At 41.1% G+C, this 20,679-nt stretch overlaps 1 protein-coding gene across 7 annotated transcripts in view; it reads right to left on the bottom strand.

Moving 5' to 3' along the window:
* The window catches only part of LOC137369166 (casein kinase I), a 258,600-nt gene that overhangs the window by 235,417 nt on the left and 2,504 nt on the right, over positions 1 to 20,679 (bottom strand). For 3 of the 7 annotated variants that reach the window (XM_068029923.1, XM_068029929.1, XM_068029928.1), the window contains exon 2: positions 15,077 to 15,492. In XM_068029923.1, coding sequence (XP_067886024.1) covers positions 15,077 to 15,233 — 157 coding nt within the window. In that variant the 5' untranslated portion in view covers positions 15,234 to 15,492. The other 4 variants (XM_068029924.1, XM_068029926.1, XM_068029925.1 and 1 more) reach the window with 3 other exon arrangements.

Genomic DNA, 20,679 nt, shown 5'->3' with positions numbered 1-20,679 from the left:
GAATAAAATGCAGAGATGGATGGTGATTTCTGATGTACAGGCATAGTCCAGGGAGGCAATGGTGGGTGTTGTGGGCAGTATGGGAAGGAGGTTGGCGAGATTAGCCTCCAGTAGGCATGCAGAATGGGAAGTCAGTGAGAGACAATAGGACAGTTGGAGTTTCTGCTCACAAGGAACCAGCCATAGGTGCCTCAATGAGCCCTTAGGAGAATGCAGAGAGAGTAGTTGTGAGCTGATCAAAGGGGAGTGCCAGCCTGGGGCAACAGTAGGTGAGGGCAAGTTCAGACATGGATCAGAAAGAGAAGATTTGTTCCTAACAATTCCCCATAGTGCAATAATGCTCCACTTTAAAATTCTGGTCGCCACACTACCAGAAGGACATGGAGGCTTTGGAGAGGGTACAGAGAAGGTTTACAAGGATGTTGCCTGGTCTGGAGGGCATTAGCTATGAGGAGAGGTTGGGAAAACTCGGATTGTTTTCACTGGAACGACAGAGGTGGAGGGGCAACATGATAGAGGTTTACAAAGTTATGAGCGGCATGGACAGAGTAGATAGTCAGAAGCTTTTTCCCAGGGTGGAAGAGTCAGTTACTAGGGGACATAGGTTTAAGGTGCGAGGGGCAAAGTTTAGAGGGGATGTGCGAGGCAAGATTTTTTTTTTTTTTTTTTTTTTTTACACAGAGGGTGGTGAGTGCCTGGAACTTGCTGCCAGGGGAGGTGGTGGAAGCAGATACTATAGTGACGTTTAAGAGACATCTTGACAAATCCATGAATAGGAAGGGAGGAGAGGGATATGGACCCCGGAAATGTAGAAGGTGTTAGTTTCGGCAGGCATCAAGATCGGTGCAGGCTTGGAGGGCCGAATGGCCTGTTCCTGTGCTGTACTGTTCTTGGTTCTTAATTGGCTGCAAAGCACTGCGGGACATCCTCAGTTCATGAAAGGGGTTATATAAATGCATGTGTTCTTTCTTTTAATTCACAAACTAAGTTTCTGCTCTACCCAGATACCTACACTTTGGCCAACAATAAACCGCACTCAGTCATCCAGGGCAATCTATGGCACAGATGGGTCAAAAGCTTGATTGGAGCACTCAAAAAGGGAATGCCATGACAGGGAAATGAAGAGATGGGTGCAAATTATATATTCAGGAAACATGGAAAAAGGAAGATGAATTCAGCAGTAGTTGGAACCTGAATCGTGTGGGAAATCCAAGGTTACTTTTTAGTAAGTGGGATGTCGACAGCAATTTTGAATAGGATGAAGACATGAGAGGTTAACAATATTAGATTAGATTAGATTAGAGATACAGCACTGAAACAGGCCCTTCGGCCCACCGAGTCTGTGCCGAACATCAACCACCCATTTATACTAATCCTACACTAATCCCATATTCCAACCAAACATCCCCCTATATTTCCCTACCACCTACCTATACTAGTGACAATTTATCATGGCCAATTAACCTATCAACCTGCAAGTCTTTTGGCTTGTGGGAGGAAACCGGAGCACCCGGAGAAAACCCACGCAGACACAGGGAAAACTTGCAAACTCCACACAGGCAGTACCCGGAATCGAACCCGGGTCCCTGGAGCTGTGAGGCTGCGGTGCTAACCACTGCGCCACTGTGCCGCCCCATATCAGCAAGATGAGGGTGAAAAAGGAGTTTGATAGTCAGGAGTTTGGTCAGAAAGCAGCTGAGCTAGCAGGTTGTAGGCTCTGGTGATCCTTTCAACAAAAAAAAATGGTGATGGTAACATATGACGAGCTATGTGCTCCGAGAATACAGTGCAATACACAAATGATGTGGCTGAACCAGTGGCAAAGTACAAGTTAAGCTATTCAGCCCCACTCGAGACATTTCAACAATGTCCTACTTCTGTGAAAGGTTGTGTTTTGGAATTCCATTTTTGCAATGTAACAAGTGCCTCTGCATTTTTCATGGTCATAGCTGGGTTTAACTTGTCTATTAGATCAGTGCACAATTTTCTGGTGCATAAGTTATGAGCAACTGGATGTTAACTTGTCATTCTTAAACAAACATTATGTTACAATGTCATTTGGGGAGATGGTGGTGTACTGGTAATGTCACTGAACTAATAACTTAGCGGCCCAAGCCAATATCCTGGGGGTCAGAGGTTCAAATCCCAGCACGACAGCTGGTGGAATTTAAATTCAATTAATTAATAAATTTTTAAAAATCAGGATTTTAAAGCTAGTCTCAGTAATAGCACCATGAAATCATAATTGTTGTAAAAACCCATCTGGTTCACAAACATCCTTTAGGGAAGGAAATCTACCATCCTTACCCGGTCTGGCCTACATGTGACTCCACGCCCACAGCAATATGGCTGACTCTTAATGCCCTCTGAAATGGCCTAGCAAGCCAGTCAGTTGTTAAGAGCAATTAGGGATGGGTAACAAATGCTGGCCTTGCCAGTGGCGCCCATATCCCATGAAAAAGTGAAAAAAAAAATTGCTTCATGTTTGAAGACAGTATTGTATTTTATTCAAGTTGGAATTACGTAAATTAGAACAAATGATGGAAATACCAGACAGACACAGATGTGTACGACATTCACAACTTAAAATTTCAGGAGATATTCCCAACCCACAATAAGCCAAAAAAAGTTACTATGAAGTGCTTTCATTCGAAGTAGTAATCACAGAAAAGCCACAGACATTTATAAACAAGTTCCTCTGTGTTTCCACTGATAAATGTACTGCCACTGTGGAACAGATATGTACTTAATCTGTGCTAACCCAATTTCAACCAGTGCTACGATCGCTCTCAGCAATCCAGAGCAAGGGATGTGGGCGAGAGAGGGAGATCAGTATTTGTAGGCAAGGTAGAGGGCCAGGCTCAACTCTGATGCCACCCACAGCTCAATGGCCTGCCAACATGCAGACACACGCAGACACACTAAACCATGAAATTGTACTCCAATCCAAGGAAAGAAAGCAGGTGTCACAGGACTTAAAAAGCAGAAACAAAACTCAATAATGGAAGGAGTGACTTTGCCACTTGGATGCAAGATTCCCCTCCCAACACCAAGCTGTCTATCAGTTGACATGCCCAATCAAATGAATGAATGAATAGACAGCATTGAGGACCAAGCTCTCACCTGACTCCCGCTTACCATCAGATAACAGAATCCAAAACTCTGACAATATTCACTGATTTAAGGTTGGCTGTAAGGTTGGACAGATTTTGGTGACGCAGGAAAGGAATGTGTCCCGACAAAAACACATTCCAAATATTGATTTTTCAGATACAAGGAGGTAGTTGGTTCCAACAGAAAAAAAAAAGATATACTATAATGTAGTTATATCTTCTCATTTTCTACAAAGTGGACAGCATTGAGTGGCTGAAGCCCCAGCTGCAATATTTTGGGACACATTAACCAATTTGAGAGATATGCTTTCACCACATAAATATGACTGAGATATTGTACAGAACGTGTGCCAATGCAGGTTCATTGCCTATTTCCACCTCCATTATGTCACCCTTTTCTGCACCTGCTTCAGTTCATCTACTGCTGAAACCCTCATGCAAGTTTTTGTTACTTTTGTTTTTATTAGTTTGTGGGATGTGGGCATCGCTGGCTAGGCCAGCATTACTGCCCATCCCTAATTGTCCTTGAACTAAGCGGCTTGCTAGGCCATTTCAGAGGACATTTAAGAGTCAACCACATTGCTGAGGGTCTGGAGTCACATGTTGGCCACACCAGATAATGACAAAAAAACGATTCCAATGCTCTTTGGCCAGCCTCCCACCCATTATAAACTTCACTAACAGCGTCCCATTCACCCATCACCCCTGTGCTTGCTGACCTACGCTGGCTCCCTGTCCACCAATACTTTGAATTTTAAACTCTCATCCTGATGTTTAAATTCCTTTATACCTCTGTAGCCTCCTTCACCCCCACAACCCTCCGGGATCTCTGTGCTCCTCCATCGCCCCACCATTGGAGGCTGTGCCTTGAGCTGCCTAGCCCCCAAGTTCTGGGACTCCTTCCATAATCTACTGCTTCTTCCTCTTTAAACGCTCCTTCTCTAACCAAACTCTTGGTCACCTGTCCAAAAACCTTATACAGTCTGGTGTGAAATTTTGCCTGATAATGTTCCTGTGAAGTGCTTTGGGACACTTGACTAAGTTAAAAGCACTATGCAAATATAAAGTAGTTGTTCCTCAAGTCTGGCTGTTTGGTACTGAAACTGGTTCTGGAAAGGCCACCATCTCATTGCCAACATGGACACAGTTTAATTTATGCAATGGTTTGATGCAGTTCAAAGTCAACAAGTTTTCTTTTATTTGCAAATATCTGTGGGGTTTTTTCTATTTTTATCCAGAGGAGATTACAATGCAGAGATTGTTAACCATTCATCTTTCAAGAGTTGCTGCAATGCATTGCATTAACAATTCTTTACCCCTTATTACTCGGTTTTTTTGGGGTGTGTCCACATAAGCCGAAAACAATAGCTTGAGCTGGATTTGAACATGAATTGACAAACATTGTTCTGCATAACGTACCAGATTTCTTATCCATCTTGACTAAAAGTCAGCTTAGACTCTTGTATTACATGACACAATTGAAATGCAGAAAGTTCACCAAACTGTGCAACATTTAAATTCCCTTCAGCCAGTCGCTCATAAGCTTCACCCAACACATTAGTTTTTCAAAATAGCAAACTTAAGTTTTTTTATTTTATTATGCTATTTTAATTGCTTTGAAGAAAATTTTAACAGAAATTTAAAGTTGAAATTTAACATATAATGAAGCATGTTAACTGTGTTAACAATCTTTATCCTTCTTCCACAAAATACAAAACATGTTCTACAACTTGTATTTATATGGTGCCTTTAAGTAGAAAATATGGCCGAAGGTGCTGCACAGAGGTACAAAGAAAAACAGAGAACAAGGAAGAGACTGAGGTGTGACAAAAGGCTGGAGCAAAGAGGAGGGTCTCAAAAAGGAGGACAGTAAAGGTGGAGAAGCAGAGGAATTTGGGAGTGGAATTCTCAACAGTTGGGCCTGGCAACTGAAAGTACAACCACTAATGGTGGTACAAAGGGATGGGAGGGATATGAGGTTGAAGTCAAGAATAGAATGTTTGAGAGGGGTTGTAGGACGAAATGTAGTTACCGAAGTAGGAAGGGACAAAGCCATGGAGAGATTTAAAGAAAGCGGCCTTGGATTTTCACTTCGGATGACTAAGCATGGGGCTGCCACAGCAAGCTTCAAGCTTGCCAATGTGCAGCCTACGCCATTTTAACTCCAGGGCCTTATTTGAGATGACAAGACCTAAATTCCGTCCAAACCCAGAATCGATGCTGCCAGGTCAGCAGGTAGCCGGAGGAGTCAAGGAAGCATTAAGAAGTTGTGACATCAGTAAGTGGTGAAGCAGAAGAGCAGGCAATTGTTCCTCCGGACCCAGCAGGAAATAGTTTCCAAAAATATAATGGTCTTGTCAGCCCTATTTTAAGCACGTTACTCCTTTGTAGACAGTGCTCCAGGCAAAGCTAGTACAACGCATCAAACGTGGATGCTAACTGTTAATTTGTCATGGGGATCTTAACTACATCAGAGCCTGGCCTCACTGTCAAAGGTGCTCACCTGACTAGCTGGCCAAATCGTGCCTGATAAAATGGTGACAGGCACAGACGATGCAAGTGAGGTCCATCACTTGCTGCTAGCATTTTAACCACATGCACACACCATTCTCATCTGATGCAGTGTTTAAAATTGAGACTACTCATTTTAAATTTGAAAGATTGCCAAAAAGTCATCAAGGGGGAGGAAAAATAAAATACCATGGTTACAGTCACACAGACTGGTCTTTCATGACTTGAAGGGCTGTTTCAGATCGGCGAGAAATTAGAGAGAGGAAATGACGATGATTTGGACGAGGCTTGTCTAAGGAGACGAGGTGAAGAACATGGGTGGGGAAATGCAGGCAGATGACCTGAATGTCTCTTGAAACAAATAAATCCTCAAAATCCTTGCACTCAGCATTAGAAGTATAGGAAATTGGAGCAGGAGTAGGGCATTCAGCTCTTTGAGCCTGCTCCACCATTCAAACAGATCATGGCTGATCTTCTATCTCAACGCCATCTTCCCACATTATCCCCATATCCCTTGATATCTTTATCTTAGAAAAAAAATCGATCTCAGTCTTGAACATACTCAATGACTGAGCCTCCACAGCCTCTGGGGTAGAGAATTCCAAAGATTCACCACCCTCCGAGTGAAGAAATTCCTCCGAACAGTCCTTAAATGGCTTGCCCCTTATTCTGAGACTGTGTCCCCTGGTCTGGACACCCACGCAACTGCACCCCCCCCCCACCCCCCCCACCCCTCTCCCCCACACCCTAGCCAGGGAAAGCATCCTTCCTGAATCAAGCTCTAAGAATTTTTAATGTTTCAATGAGAACACCTCTCATTCTTCTAAACACTAGAGAATACAGGCCCAATCTCCTCAATCTCTCCTCATAGGACAATCCTACCAAAGGAGTTATTTTGGTGAGCCTTTGTTGCACTTCCTCTCTGGCAACTATATTTTTCCTTAGCAAAGGAGACCAAAACTGGACACAATACTCCAGATGCGGTCTCACCAAGGCTCTACACATTGCAGCAAGACCTCTTTACTGCTGTACTCAAAACCTCTTGCAATAAAGGCCAACACACCATTTGCCTTCCTAATTGCTTGCTGCACCTGCATGTTGCCTTTCAGTGACTCATGAATAAGGACACCCAAGTCCCTTTGGACACTTCCCAATCTCTCACAATTGAAAAAATACTCAGCAATTCTGTTGTTACCATCAGGTGGATAATTTCACATTTTCCACATTACATTCCATCTCCCAAATTTGGGCCCACTCACTTAGCCTGTCTAAATCCCCTTGAAGCCACTTTGCATCTTCCTCACAAGCCACATTCCCACCTCATTTTGTGTTATCAGCAAACTTTGAAATATTACATTTGGTCCTCACATCGAAATCAGTGATATAGGTTGTGAATAGCTGGAGCCCAAGCACTGATCTTTGCGGTACCCCACTAGTCACAGCCTGCCAACCCGAAAATGATCCGTTTATTCCAACTCTCTGCTTTCGGTCTGTTAACCAATTCTCAATTCATGCCAGTATATACCCCCAATCGCACCTTCTCTAATTTTGTTTACTAACCTCCTCTACGGGATCTCATCAAAAGCCTTCTGAAAATCCAATACACTACATCCACTGGTTCCTCCTTATCTATTCTGCTAGCTACATCCACATAAAATTTCAACAGGTTTGTTAAACAGGATTTCCCTTTCATAAATCCATGTTGACTTTGCCCAACCCGAAGTGTCCAGTTATCACATTCTTTAGAATAGATTCTAGTATTTTCCCTACTACTGATGTCAGGCCAACAGGTCTGCAGTTCCCAGTTTCTCTCTCCCTCCTTTCTTAAATAGTGGGGTTGCATTTGCTACCTTCCGATCTTCAGAAACCACTCCAGAACCTACAGAATTTTCGAAGATGATGAATGCATCCACTATCTCTAGAACTACCTCTTTCAATACTCGGATGTAGATCATGAGGTTCAGGGGATTTAACAAGTTTCAGTCCCATTAATTTCTCCAGTACTACTTTTTTTTTTTACTATTACTAATTTCTTTCAGTTCCTCATTCTCACTAGTCCCTTGGTCCTCTAGTAATCCTGGGAGGTTTTTCTTTAGTATTTTTCTCCGTGAAAACAGACACTGAGTATTTGTTTAGCGTCTCTGCCATTTCCTTATACCCCACTGTAAATTCTCCTGACGCTGCCGGTAACAGGCCCACATTTGTCTTTGTTAAAGCTTCTATAGATATGTAAAAAGGAAATGATTAACAGTTTTTATGTTACTCACTAGTTGACTTTCATATTCTACTTTTATCAGTTTTTTTGGTCCTTCTTTGCTGAATTCTAAAATGCTCCCAATCCTCAGACTTACTACTTTTTTTTGGCAACTTTATAAGTCCCTTCCAAGACAGTAGACCGGCAATGACTAACATTAAAAGAACTAATACATAGTTTACAACAAAAATACATTCCTTTAATGCACAAAAACCCAGCAAGGAAAGTGTGCCAACCGTGGCTAACGAAAGAAATCAAGGATTGTATTAAAGCAAAGGAAGAGGCGTGTAAAGTTGCCAACAAAACAAAATGGTAAGCCTGAGGATTGGGAGCATTTCAGAATTCTGCAAAGGAAGACCAAGAAAAAGATTAAGGGAAAATTGAATAGGACAGTAAACGAGCAAGAAATGTAAAAGCAGACTGTAAAAGCTTCTATAGGTATGTAAAAAAGAAAAAAAGATTAAGAAAGACAAATGTGGGTGTATTACAAGCAGAGTCAGGAAAATTTATAGCGGGCAGTAAAGGAAATGGCAGAGACACTAAACAAATACTATGTGCCTGTCTTTACAGAGGAAAATACCAAAAACCTCCCCGAAATAATGGAGAATCAAGGGACTACTGTAAACAAGGAACTGCAAGATATTAGTAAAAAAAAAACTAGAGAAATTAATGGGGCTTAAAAGTAGATAAATCCCCTGGATCTGATGATATATATCCCAGAGTGTTGAAAGAGGTGGCTGTAGAGACAGTAGATGTGTTGGTTGTCATCTTTCAAAATTCTATAGACTCTGGAATGGTTTCTGCAGACTGGAAGGTGGCAAATGTAACCCCACTATTTAAGAAAGGAGAAATCATGTTTAACAAACATGTTGAAGTTTTTAAAAAGGATGTAACTAGCAGAAAAGTTAAGGGGGAACCGATGGATAGGATATACTTAGATTTTTAGAAAGTTTTTGATAAGGTCCCACACAAGAGGTTAGTAAACAAAATTAGAGCACATGGGACTTGGGGAGGGGGAGAGGAAGAGGAAGATACTGGCATGGATTGAGAACTGGCTAACGAACAGAAAAAACAGAGTACGAATAAATGGGGTGATTTTTAGGTTTTAGCAAGGATCAGTGCTTGGGCCCCAGCAAATCCATATCACAGATTTGAATATGGGGATTACATGCAATATTTAAAAGTTTGCAGACAATACAGGAGTATGCTCAAGATTGAGATCGATAGATTTCTACATCTTAAAAACATCAAGGGATACAGGGATAATGCAGGAAAATGGTGTTGAATCTCATTGAATGGCAGAGCGGGATCGAAGGCTGCATGGCCTACTCCTGCTCCTATTTCTTATGTTCTTAACTTCTCTTGTTAGCAGCAGTTGGATCACTTTTCCTGCTGGGTTTTTGCGCCTCAAAAAGGAATGTAAATTTGTTGTTAACCATGTATTCATGCTTTAAATGCTAGTCATTGCCTGTCTACCATCATACCTTCTCATGTTGTTTCACAATCAACCACAGCCAACATGCCCCTCATAAACTACATAGTTTCCTTTATTTAGATTTAAGACCCTAGTTTCAAACTGAAGTGACTGTGGAGAGGCTGGAAGAAAAAAAGTTTTATCAGAAGATGGTTTTGGTTACTGTTCTTCAAGCTCGCTTTAAAGTCCTTGGTTGTAGGTAGGTCTTGCTTTTCATTGGGGCCCAGTATTCTTCTTAAACCTTGTCCGATGTAGGAGACTTCTCTCTCTTGAAGTTCATGTGTCCTCAGTGGGTCCAGAGGCTTGTGAGAAAGAGATGGGAGCAGACAGGAGAGGTCTTCTCACTCCAGGAGCAAAAAGTATTTTCTCAGTTCAAAAACTGAGGTTAGTTCAAAAAAACCCTGGACCAGCCAATAAGTCATGTGATCAGCTGGTTTAACCAGTCCTGGCTTTTGCAGATTGCATCACCTAAGCAGTCTCTTCCTTCCACCTTCAATGTCTGGTGATCAAAATCCATTGCGAATTGAATGCGTCAGGAAATGGTCCTTTGTCTCCACAAGCACTGTGTTGGTATGCAAATGTTTTTCAGCTAAGTGCCTGGCAGCCCTTGTAATAGGCCTTATCTGCCCAGCAACAGTTTAAAATCAAAGTTGATATGACAAAATTAATATGCCTCATTCTTGGCAGGTGGGGGCCCGCAGGACACTTGCTCAACTTCATGATCATTTCTCTCAAACTTCCCACTGCCCCCCTGGTTATCAGACCATTCATCCAACATCCGGTCATGAATAAGGCAAAATTTATTCGTTAAACATTGGGAAGACTGTGACCATCAACTTTAGCATCTGCCACTAATTCCATACCCTTCCTTGGTCACCACCTCAGGCCAAACCAGACTGCTTGCAACCTTGGCATCTTCAACCCTTGACTGCGCTTCCATTCCCATGTCCTCTCCATTTTTCTTGCTACACATCTGTGAATCATAGAAAGTTCACGACACAGAAAGAGGCCACTTTGCCCATCGAGTCTGCACTGGCTGGAAAAAAAAGCCACCCAAACTAATCCCACTTAGCAAAATTTGGTCCACAGTAGAGGTACGCAGAGGAAACCCGACGCAAGCCCGAATTCCAGACCCAGAAGTCCAACCCCACCCAAACCCTGCATACGTCACTGTGACCTGTTGGGGTCAGGTGGCATGTGTCAAGTCGGGCTTCCAGGTCCAGCATTCGGATTTTTTGGGGGGTGGGGGGTGGTGGTCAGGTTTCCTTTGGACACTTCTAGTCCATAGCCCTGCAGGTTACAGCACATCAGGTGCACATCCAGGCACCTTTTAAAAGTGAGGTCTTCTGCCTCTACTACCCTTTCAGGCAGTGAGTTCCAGAACCCCCACCGTCCTCCGAGTGAAAAAAAAAATTCCTCATCTCCCCTCTAATCTTTCTACCAAATCACTTTAAACATAGAATCATGGTGAAGCACGTAAACATATTTATTTCTACTTTAAAAAGACAATATAAATGCAAATTCTGGTTACTGTAGCAGTAGTAGGATGGGTAATAAACGAAACGGAAGAATTAACTCTCAATACTTCAAGAGGACCCTGAACAAAGATCCATTTTACAGACGTGACTAAGTCAAATGTTTAATTTTCTCTCGAGGTTTCAAGAATGCTTGAAGGATATTTCTTCCTAGCAGGGATTACAGATACCATCAAGCATTTCTGCTCCAACCTCCACCTTTCCCAATAAAGCAATAAACTGTCTCATCTCAGACCTGTGTCATTTTACACACCTGCTGAAACTTGCGGATGGGAACAGCAATGTTCTATACAGGACATATACAATAACTTGCATTTATATTGCAGTTTTTTTGTAGTAAAACAAACTGAAGTGCTTCACAGAAATGTTATCAAAACAAAATTTGACAGCCAGATAAAGGAGATATTTGGGAAGAAAGCCAAAAGCTTGGTCAAAGAGTTAAGTTTTAAGGACTGCCTTGAATGATGAAAGGGGGGTGGGGGGGTGTGGAGAAGGAAAGAGTATTAGAAAAAGGAATTCCATAGCATAGGCTTGGTAGCTGAAGGCACAGCAACCAACGGTGCAGAGATTAAGATCAGGAAAGCACAAATGCCCAGAATTGGGGGCTAAGAGAGATTACAGAGATAAGGAGTCACAAGGCCATGGAGTGACGTGAAAGAGATTTTAAAAACTGAGCCGTTGCTTAACCAGCAGCCAATGCATGTCAGTGAGCAAGACACAAGCAGCAGAGTTTTGGTTGATTTCAAGTTTACTGAGAGTAGAACGTGGGGAGGCCAGCCAGCAATGCATTGGAATAGTTAAGTCTAGAGGTAACAAAAAGCATAAGTGAGGGTTTCAGAGATGATGAGCTGAGGCAGGGGTGGAGTCAGGCAGTGTTAGAGTTGGAAATAGTAGTCTTACTGATAGCATGGATGTGTGGTTGGAAGGTCATCTCTGGATTGAATGTGACACCAAGTTTGCAACTAATCTGGTTCAGCCACAAACAGTTGCCAGGGAGATGACTGGACTTGGTGGTTAGGAAACAGAGTTTGTGGCGAGGACTGAAGACAATGGTTTCAGTCTACCCAACATTTAGTTGGAGGAAATTTCTGCTCATGCAGTACTGGGCACCAGACAAGCAGTCGACAGTTTAGAGACAGTGAAGCGGTCTAGAGAGAGGTGGTCTGAGCTAGAGCTGGGTGTCATTAGCATACCTGTGGAAACTGACACTATGTTTTTGGAAGATGTCGCTGAGTGGCAGCATGTAGATGAGAAATAGGGGGCTGAAGATAAATCCTTGGGGGATTCCAAAAGTAACTATGTGCAAGTCAAAGAGAAGCCATTACAAGTGATTCTCTGGCTACAATTTAGTAGGTAAGAACAAAGCCAAGCAATACAGTTCCACCCAACCAGACAACAAACAGAGAAACACTGGAGGAGGATGGCTTGTTTAACAACGTCAGAAGCTACAGGCAGGGGACGGGAAGGATGGAGAGGCTTAGTTTATCATGGTCACAGTGACACAGAATGTCATTTATAACTTTGATAAGAGTGGTCTCAGCACTGTGGTGGGGTGAGTGATTCAGCCCCAAAAGGCATTGCAGGAAAGATGGGCATTGATTTGGGAGGTGACAACACGTTCAAGTATATTAAAAAAAATTCTTACGGGAAATGGAAAAAAGGGACACTTTTTAAAATCAGATTTAAAAATACCATAATTGCATTTGACCTATGAATATTAAAAATTCAGCATTAGGTTTGGCACAAGGAATTTCAGATTGATAAAAACATGTTATTCAAAGTATGTACTAGATCAGCCCCTCAATATTGCATTAGTTCAAATATTCACAAAAAGAATTAACAGCCAAGGTATGCTACCATCTTGAATTTACACCTACTAAAATTAGATTTTGTAATTAGACACCATCATCAGAACTTCATGTCTTTGCAGAATATATCTATGAAGGAAACAGCCCAAAATAAATCTAACATACCCAGCTGTCAGATACCCTACCTCAGAAACCTACTTAGCAGAGACAATAATAGAGTCGGATGGAACCTACACTAACAGGTCAAATTCCATTTTAAGCAGAAAAAGAGAGTTAAAATTTGTGAACAGAAGTTCTCAATCTTCCTATGCAGTTAATGTATTTTTCTAAATTCATGCATTTGTCAGTACAACCACTATTGACTGCTCGAAATAGTATTAGAAAATTAAATGTCCCAACGAATAAACAGCGGTGTTTTATGAACAGCATCAGTAAGAATAAAAAGGCTACATATTTGTGAAGGAACAACTTGGTAGTAACAAGCAAGGGACTCAGAGGAAGTCAAAACCACACACAAAAAAAAAGCTTAAGCAATTTAAAAACTGCATCCAAACCCAAATCTAATCTCCCAGGTCAGATACAGCACAAGATGCAATGAAGATTTCCCTCATACACCAGCCTAATCTTGTAAGTACCATCTTCCCGACACTTCACCAGCATGATACTTTCTAATTCCCATACCAGTTACCATTGCAGCCTCCAAGCCCACAGCCACAACTAACTAGGGTGACTCTGCAAACATTAATTTCACATTATTCGGTCTGCTGGTGGGAAAGGACCAGTGTAGACTCGACTGAAAAATTAGGCTCTGGAGGTTAAAGGACACTGTGCTACCCAAGATGCCAACTCCTTTATGCACCCTCCACCCACCCGACTGAGCAGCTCCCAAAAGAATGGGGGAAAACGCATTCCAAGCTCTCACATCTGGTACTTCCAGGATTGAATTTCCCTTTAATTAGTCCAAAATCATGTCTCCAAGCTCAACTGAAACAGTCACAATACTGCAACAAGTAAAGGTCTGGCAACATTATTTCTTTAAATCAGGAGTTCCTCGGTTTTGTGTCTTGCTGGCCCATTTAATTGCACAGCATGGAGCCTGACTAGCCACCTTAAGTTTAAAATCAAAGCTCCCAATAATTTGTATTTATCTGAAACTGGAGGATATTAACAGATCTTGGTATTCTGATTTCGGATTTATCCGCCAACAAAGCAACAGCACTAAGAACAGCCCTTTCCAAACTCCAAACTCACAAAATTTAAAATAGGATAAACCAACGAGGAAAAAATATAAAATGCAAAAAGAACTGAGGTGCTTAAACTTGATGACTGGATTGCCAGAGCACCTGGGCCACAGTTCAGCCTTGGCTCAGTGGTAGCACGTACATCTGAGATATAAGATTGTGGGTTCAAGTCCCACTCCAGTGACTTTAAGTACATAATCTGGGCTGACATTCCAATACAGTACCGAGGAAGTGCTGCAACGTTGGTGGTCCTGTCTTTTGACTGAGACTTTAAACTAAGGCTGAATGGACAGAAAAGACCCAGTGGCACTGTTTCACAGAAGAGTCGTGGAGTATTTCTCCCATTGTCCAAAGTAATATTTATTCCTGAATCACCATCTGGTCATAATCACAGTGCTGTTTCTAGGATTTTGCTGTGCACAAACTGGCTGCCACAAAAGTGACTACACTTGAAAAGTATATCACTGGCTGTAGTGTGTTTTAGGACACACTGGGGTCATGAAAAAAAAAAGTGTTTAAAAAATGAAAAGAAAGACATGCATTTATATAAGACTAGATAATCAGTGTTAACAAGATATAATCTGGGACAGTTTCAAGTTCCCTGAGCTGGGTAAAGACTGCTCAGGCTCAATTTGCTTCAAACCCTTCAAAGTCAGAAAATGCTTTACTAATCCAGTTTGCACAGAATGAATTTACTAATTCATGCAACACAGTGCACTCAACTTTCCTTTGACTAACTCTTGTATAATCTACAATTTAGTATAGTTTTTCCGTGCTTTAGTCTACATCATTGTTGCAAAGAGACCATCTTTTAGCAATGCTGAAAACATTTTGTCACTGATACACATTCAGACCTATAGAATATCCTTTAACACACTGGGTTTAAGTTCTAACATCTGAAAAGATATAAAATAAAAAACACAAATTTGTCAGAAAGACAGAAATTAGAAAAGGGCCAATCCAACTACATTAGCAGATGTGATCATCATGTCAACCATCCCAGTTTTCAAGCTTAAAAAAGAAAAATTAGTGATCTGGAAAACGAGAAGTCCAAGCAATTGCAACATTTCAATAAATGCTAGAAATTCTGATTTTATAAGTACAGATCTCTCAAAGTTGTGTATTTTAAGACTGTCTTACCTAATCTAAGTTCTCCAAAATTGCCACATCCTATCTTTTTTCCAACCCTGAAGTTGGGTCCAACCATTAAAACACCAGAACTGTGGGTACTTCGTCCACCACTCCTGCCCATTCTAGATCTTTCATCCATTTTATCTTTATCTTTAGTTTTCTCCATAACGAGTTCGTGCTTATGGCAATTTTCTGTATGTACTCGGTTATACACTTTCAGACTGTATAGTTCCACAGCGGAAGCATCATTTGGAATAAAATCAGCTTAGCAGCACAAGTTGTTGAATCACAGGCAGATTATTCAAAAATCATTATTTTCATCCCATTCGCAAAAGTGTTCTTGGTAACGACAACAATAATGAACAAATTCCACCATTTGTACAAAATATTCTTCCCAATTAACGGTACACTTAATTGTTGAGGACCTGGAAAATAAAACAAAATAAAAGTTATTAAATCATTCACTGCTATCACTTTGTTATTTGAAAGTAGGAGGCAAACAGATTTAATGGCAAACACCAGTCATCAACATCTACACCATCAGCTACTTACTGCAGGCAAAGCATGACATACTTTTTCCAAGAGTGTAGAGACTCAAACTGCCAAAGATCAAAACTAATATTAAAGAGTTGATTGTTCTCAGAACAAAGCATTTTTTTTTTTTTAATTCATTCATGGGATGTGGGCATCGCTGGCTCGGCCAGCATTTATTGCCCACCCCCAATTGCCCTTGAGAAGGTGGTGGTGAGCTGCCTTCTTGAACCGCTGCAGTCCATGTGAGGTAGGTACACCCACAGTGCTGTTAGGAAGGGAGTTCCAGGATTTTGACCAAGCGACAGTGAAGGAACGGCGATATAGTTCCAAGTCAGGATGGGGTAAGACTTGGAGGGGAACTTGTGGTGATGGTGGTGTTCCCATGCACTTGCTGCCCTTGTCCTTCTAGGTGGTAGAGGTTGCGGGTTTGGAAGATGCTGTCTAAGGAGCCTGCCTTCAGCAAGAATAGCAAGTTAACTAACGTGGGTAACCAATGTTCTTCCTGAAGCAGGCAAAAAGCTTGTCCATGCACACAGCAGAAAAATAATGACATTTTGCACATTTTACAAATGCTTACAGTAAATAGCAATGAATACATAATCAAACTTGGATTTTTAAAAAATCTCTCCAATTCGTTGCAGACCACGGGTCCAGACCAAATCAGCGAATACGCAAAGCATTACATTCGTCCCTTCAGTTCAAGTAGTATCTTCAAATTTTACTTTGAAGTAAAATTACAAGTAATTGTAGCAGTGGTGGTATTAAAATTTCAATTGTTTTATCTTCCCAAAGAGCTCAGTGGGGAAATGCACTGAGGAATGGGTACAGAAACATACAGACAAGGAAGATTCCAGGTTCAGTCCCAGGTCCATGCTTAGGTAGGTGATCTCAGCTAGAGCAGCAGTGGCAGCACGACAATTACCAGAGTTTCCAGGTTGGGGGTGGGGGAAGTCAAGGGATGCTAGGATTCCTGCTCTTGAATGCTAGCCAACATCCCTTGCTGTGAAACGGGTGTGCACTGAGTGAGGACAGGATCAGACTTGGCCGTTGATGCCCTCCATGATCAAATAGCCTGCCAACATTCACCGGCCAGACCCACACACAAGGGAGGCATCAGAGGAATTGTAGGAGGGAGAAAACTGTAAAATAAAAACAAAACGAAGAAATTAAAGTATGAAATTTAAGGTAGTTTTATCACAGCAGTCGATACTTTTAATATTTCCAACAGAAAATAAAAATGAAATATCCTACTGGGTACTTCCAATAATTCTCCTGCCACAGCCTTTTTTTTTTTGGATGGAGTCAAACGCAACATATTGAAAAAGTTGAGCCTCCTACAATAACTTTTACTTTCCCAATCAGGATCTTAACACAACTCATGCGATTATATATTTCTCCAAAAAAAAACCTCCTCACAGAGAACTGTTCAATATTGCTTTCTCCCTGACAACTGATGGGCTCTCAGAATTTGCACTACCAGATGGTCTGTTTTAGAGGCCAACGAAGGCTACGAACCTCCAACAGTCATTATATACAACAAACTTAACTCCAATGTTCGCTGCAGTAGGCACCAGACAAAAAAAGTCTTATTTCCTTTCGCTGGACTAAATTCAAACCAGAGTCTCCAGATGACAATCTATTTTTGTTGCAGTGCAGTGTTCCAGATAAATAAACCACCTAATCCCCACTGACAAAAAGCTTCCAAAAATTAAAGACAGACTAAAATATTTCAAAAGATCAATTTCCAGAAACACAAGTGCATCTTCCCAAGTATATTTTAACAACTCCAAAGGCCACACAATTGCGTTGATAAGTTAAAATGTTTTCAAAAGGGATTCCCTGTATAGGGCCCTTTCTAAAGATTCTCTGAATGAGTTAAGCAGGGCTGCAGGCTGTTGCTCGACTTGAAATGAGTAGAGACATCTAAATACTAGTCAAAATGTCAGCCAAACAAGCCCACTAAACAAGGTTGCTGAGTATCTTTGCTCGCTAGAGAAGACAGTGACAAATTCAGAAGAGGCCTATTTCCTTAGGGAAATCCTGCAGTAGTTTATTGATACTTTTAACTGTGGTGCACGAACTAATGTTCCAAATGGATGATTAGATTCCCAAAACTGATCAGTTTCAAAAGCATTATTTTTGTTGAGATTACAAAAGGAGCTTGAACAACTAACCTCTACCGTTTAATATTGGAGTACAAAACACAGAAAAATGAGTTCCGAGTACCAACAAACTTTGCAGGATCTTAGGTTTGGTAAGTTGCTTGTTGGAATTCTAATGACTTCAATCTACTGGCTAATTTACAAAATAAGAACATGGATTTAATTCAGACCAAGAATTTTTTGACAAAAATGAAGCTCAATGCACAAGTTTCCCTACTCCACTGTCAGAAAATCTGCATTTCCTATCAGTTTTCTCCTCTTCTTAACCCATTCCATCGCCAAAGAAAAATCTTGACAGTTCAAAACTGAAACTTTTGTCCCAAGATAATTCCTATCACTAAAACCGATGTGAAACACATCAGATCTTCTACTGATAATTTGTTCAACCTTTTTATGATATGGAAAGCATATCATTGCTACCATGGGGTTTGGTGACTTGTAATTTCAAATGGGGACTGGAGATTTCAATAGTACATAATTTTTCAAATGCTACACAAAGTTGGGTTGTCATAATCTCAAGCACAACTAGTGTAGGAGCTAAAATATGTGTCGGAAGAAAACAAAGATGGTGAATTCCAGCTTGCCATATAAATCAGCAGTTAAGATTTGGTAGGGACTCCAAATAGTTTGCACACCAAAGAAGATACACATAGAACATATGGAGAGGGAGGGGGAAGACCAGGCACTGTGGATGATGTTACTTCTCCATTCGATCTTTAATAGTACGTAAAACTGTGGCTTCATATTCACTTCGGCGTTGCCAGTGTCCAGTTACAAGGCAAAAAGAGTTTTCCAGTATCAAATTACCATCCAAAAAACACACAGGAACAAAAACAACCTATCAGCACAGAAAAATTGGTGTCTCCTCTGCCACTCTGCCTCCATCACTACTTGCGATTTAGAACGAAATTGCTTGGAATCCAGAAGACATCAATTTATTTTGCGTTATGGCAGATGGAAAAACGTTGTTAACTATTTTCATATCCTATGATTTGAACTGCCCATTAATTTGCTTATCCAATGACTTGAAAATAAGCTGAACATGCAGAGCAATGAAAGGCAAGTGCAGCATCCAAGAATTAGATTTTAATTGCTCATCAAATATAGGCTTAAGTCCCATTGTGAAGCAGCAACATGTGGTAGTGTGATTTACGTCTCTAATACTAATCACTGCTGAGTGAAGGCTGCGGAAGAAACACATAGAAGAATCAAGCCACTATCTCATACTCAATAGCCTGTTTACAAAGGAAATTCCCTGGTGGCTCAGAAAATAAATGCACTATCATGTGGAATAGTTGTAACTCACGAGAGCACCTGGGGTAGGAGACGGAAAACTACTTAAGAACTGGAAAATACATATGAATACTACGAGGACATGCTCAACTGTGATGTTCCTCATGATTTAATTGTTTACCAACATTGACTATCCAAGCTCACTGATTAAAAAAAGACCACTTGGATCAGGTAGCAGGGAACTGCCAAACTTCAGGAGAGGACAGAAAATTGGATGGGAAGAGATACTTGAAAGGCCTGGGAGCCAATATCCATTAACTGGAGTCAAGTAAGCATGGTTAAGTACAGGAAGCAAAAACAGAGAAGTTGGAAATCTACCACCCCCAAAAGTAGTTACTTGGAAGTATCCATATGTGCATTAGCTCAGCGCATAAATTTTAATACAGCAGATTTATTTAACTTTTAGTATGAAATGTGTTCACTCCTTTTCGTGTCACTAGCACTACCTCTAGTTTTGTATTAAATATGTCAGTAAATGATGGTGTGCAAAATGATCTAAAAACTCTAAGTAGTATGACCAAAAACCCATAATATTTAGTGGTAGCAAAGACACCAGCAAACCAATTCACCCATGGCCAGTTGTTACACACTTATTTGGGAAACCAAAATCTGGCACAGTCCAACATTTTGTGGCATGTGGTGCAAAGTCACAAATTCCTGCCTCAGAATCTTGGACCAGATATTGCTTTAATAAGAGGTAACACAAACGAAGAACAATTCATTCTCATACTCCAACAAGCTAATTTACCTCTGTACACTATTTTCAGTGAACTGGTTAACAGGTAACTACTGTTTTAATAAACATCAATCCAATAAACCCAACAACTTGATCACATTTTACTTCAGTTGCAAGTGGCAGATGAAATTTAATGCAGAGAAGTGTGAAGTGATTCATTTTGGTCAGAAGAATGCAGAGCGACAATGTAAAATAAAGGGTGCAATTCTAAAGGTGGTACAAGAGCAGGGGGACCTGGGTGTATATGTGCATATATCATTGAAGGTGGCAGGACAGATTGAGAAAGCCGTTAATGAAGCTTTGGATACTATATGCTCTATTGATAGGGGCATAGCATACAAAAGCAAGGAGGTTATGTTAAATGAAAGCATTTGCCTTTGCTCAATGACCTTCTGGTCAGTTATTCCCTATGACCTTGTCCTAGCAACACCTTCTCTTTTGTTATCTCTTGTCCCCCTGCCCGCCTGCTTTACTTGCTTAAAACGTTTTACATTTCTTATATTTGCCAGTTCTGAAAAAGGGTCACTGCCCTGAAGCGTAAACTCTGCTTCACTCTCCACTGATGCTGCCAGACCTGCTGAGTATTTCCAGCATTTCTTGTTTTTATTACGTTGCAGTTATGTTAAACTTGTACAGAACACAGGTTCGGCCTCAACTGCAGCAGTGTGTCCAGTTCTGGGCACTACAATTTAGGAAAGGTGTGAAGGCATTAGAGAGGGTGCAGAAAAGATTCACGAGAATGGCTCCAGGGATTCGGAACTTCAGTTACATGGATCGATTGGAGAAGTTGGGCTTGTTTTCCTTGAAGAGAAGGCTGAGAGCACATTTGATAGGTGTTCAAAATAATGAGGGGTCTGGACAGAGTAGACAGTGGAAAAACTGCTCCC

Source organism: Heterodontus francisci, chromosome 4 (genome assembly GCF_036365525.1).
Source record: "Heterodontus francisci isolate sHetFra1 chromosome 4, sHetFra1.hap1, whole genome shotgun sequence".
NCBI classification, from domain to species: Eukaryota; Metazoa; Chordata; class Chondrichthyes; order Heterodontiformes; family Heterodontidae; genus Heterodontus; species Heterodontus francisci.
Note: the sequence above shows the minus strand (reverse complement) of the source record. Positions and strands in the feature narration are given on the sequence as shown.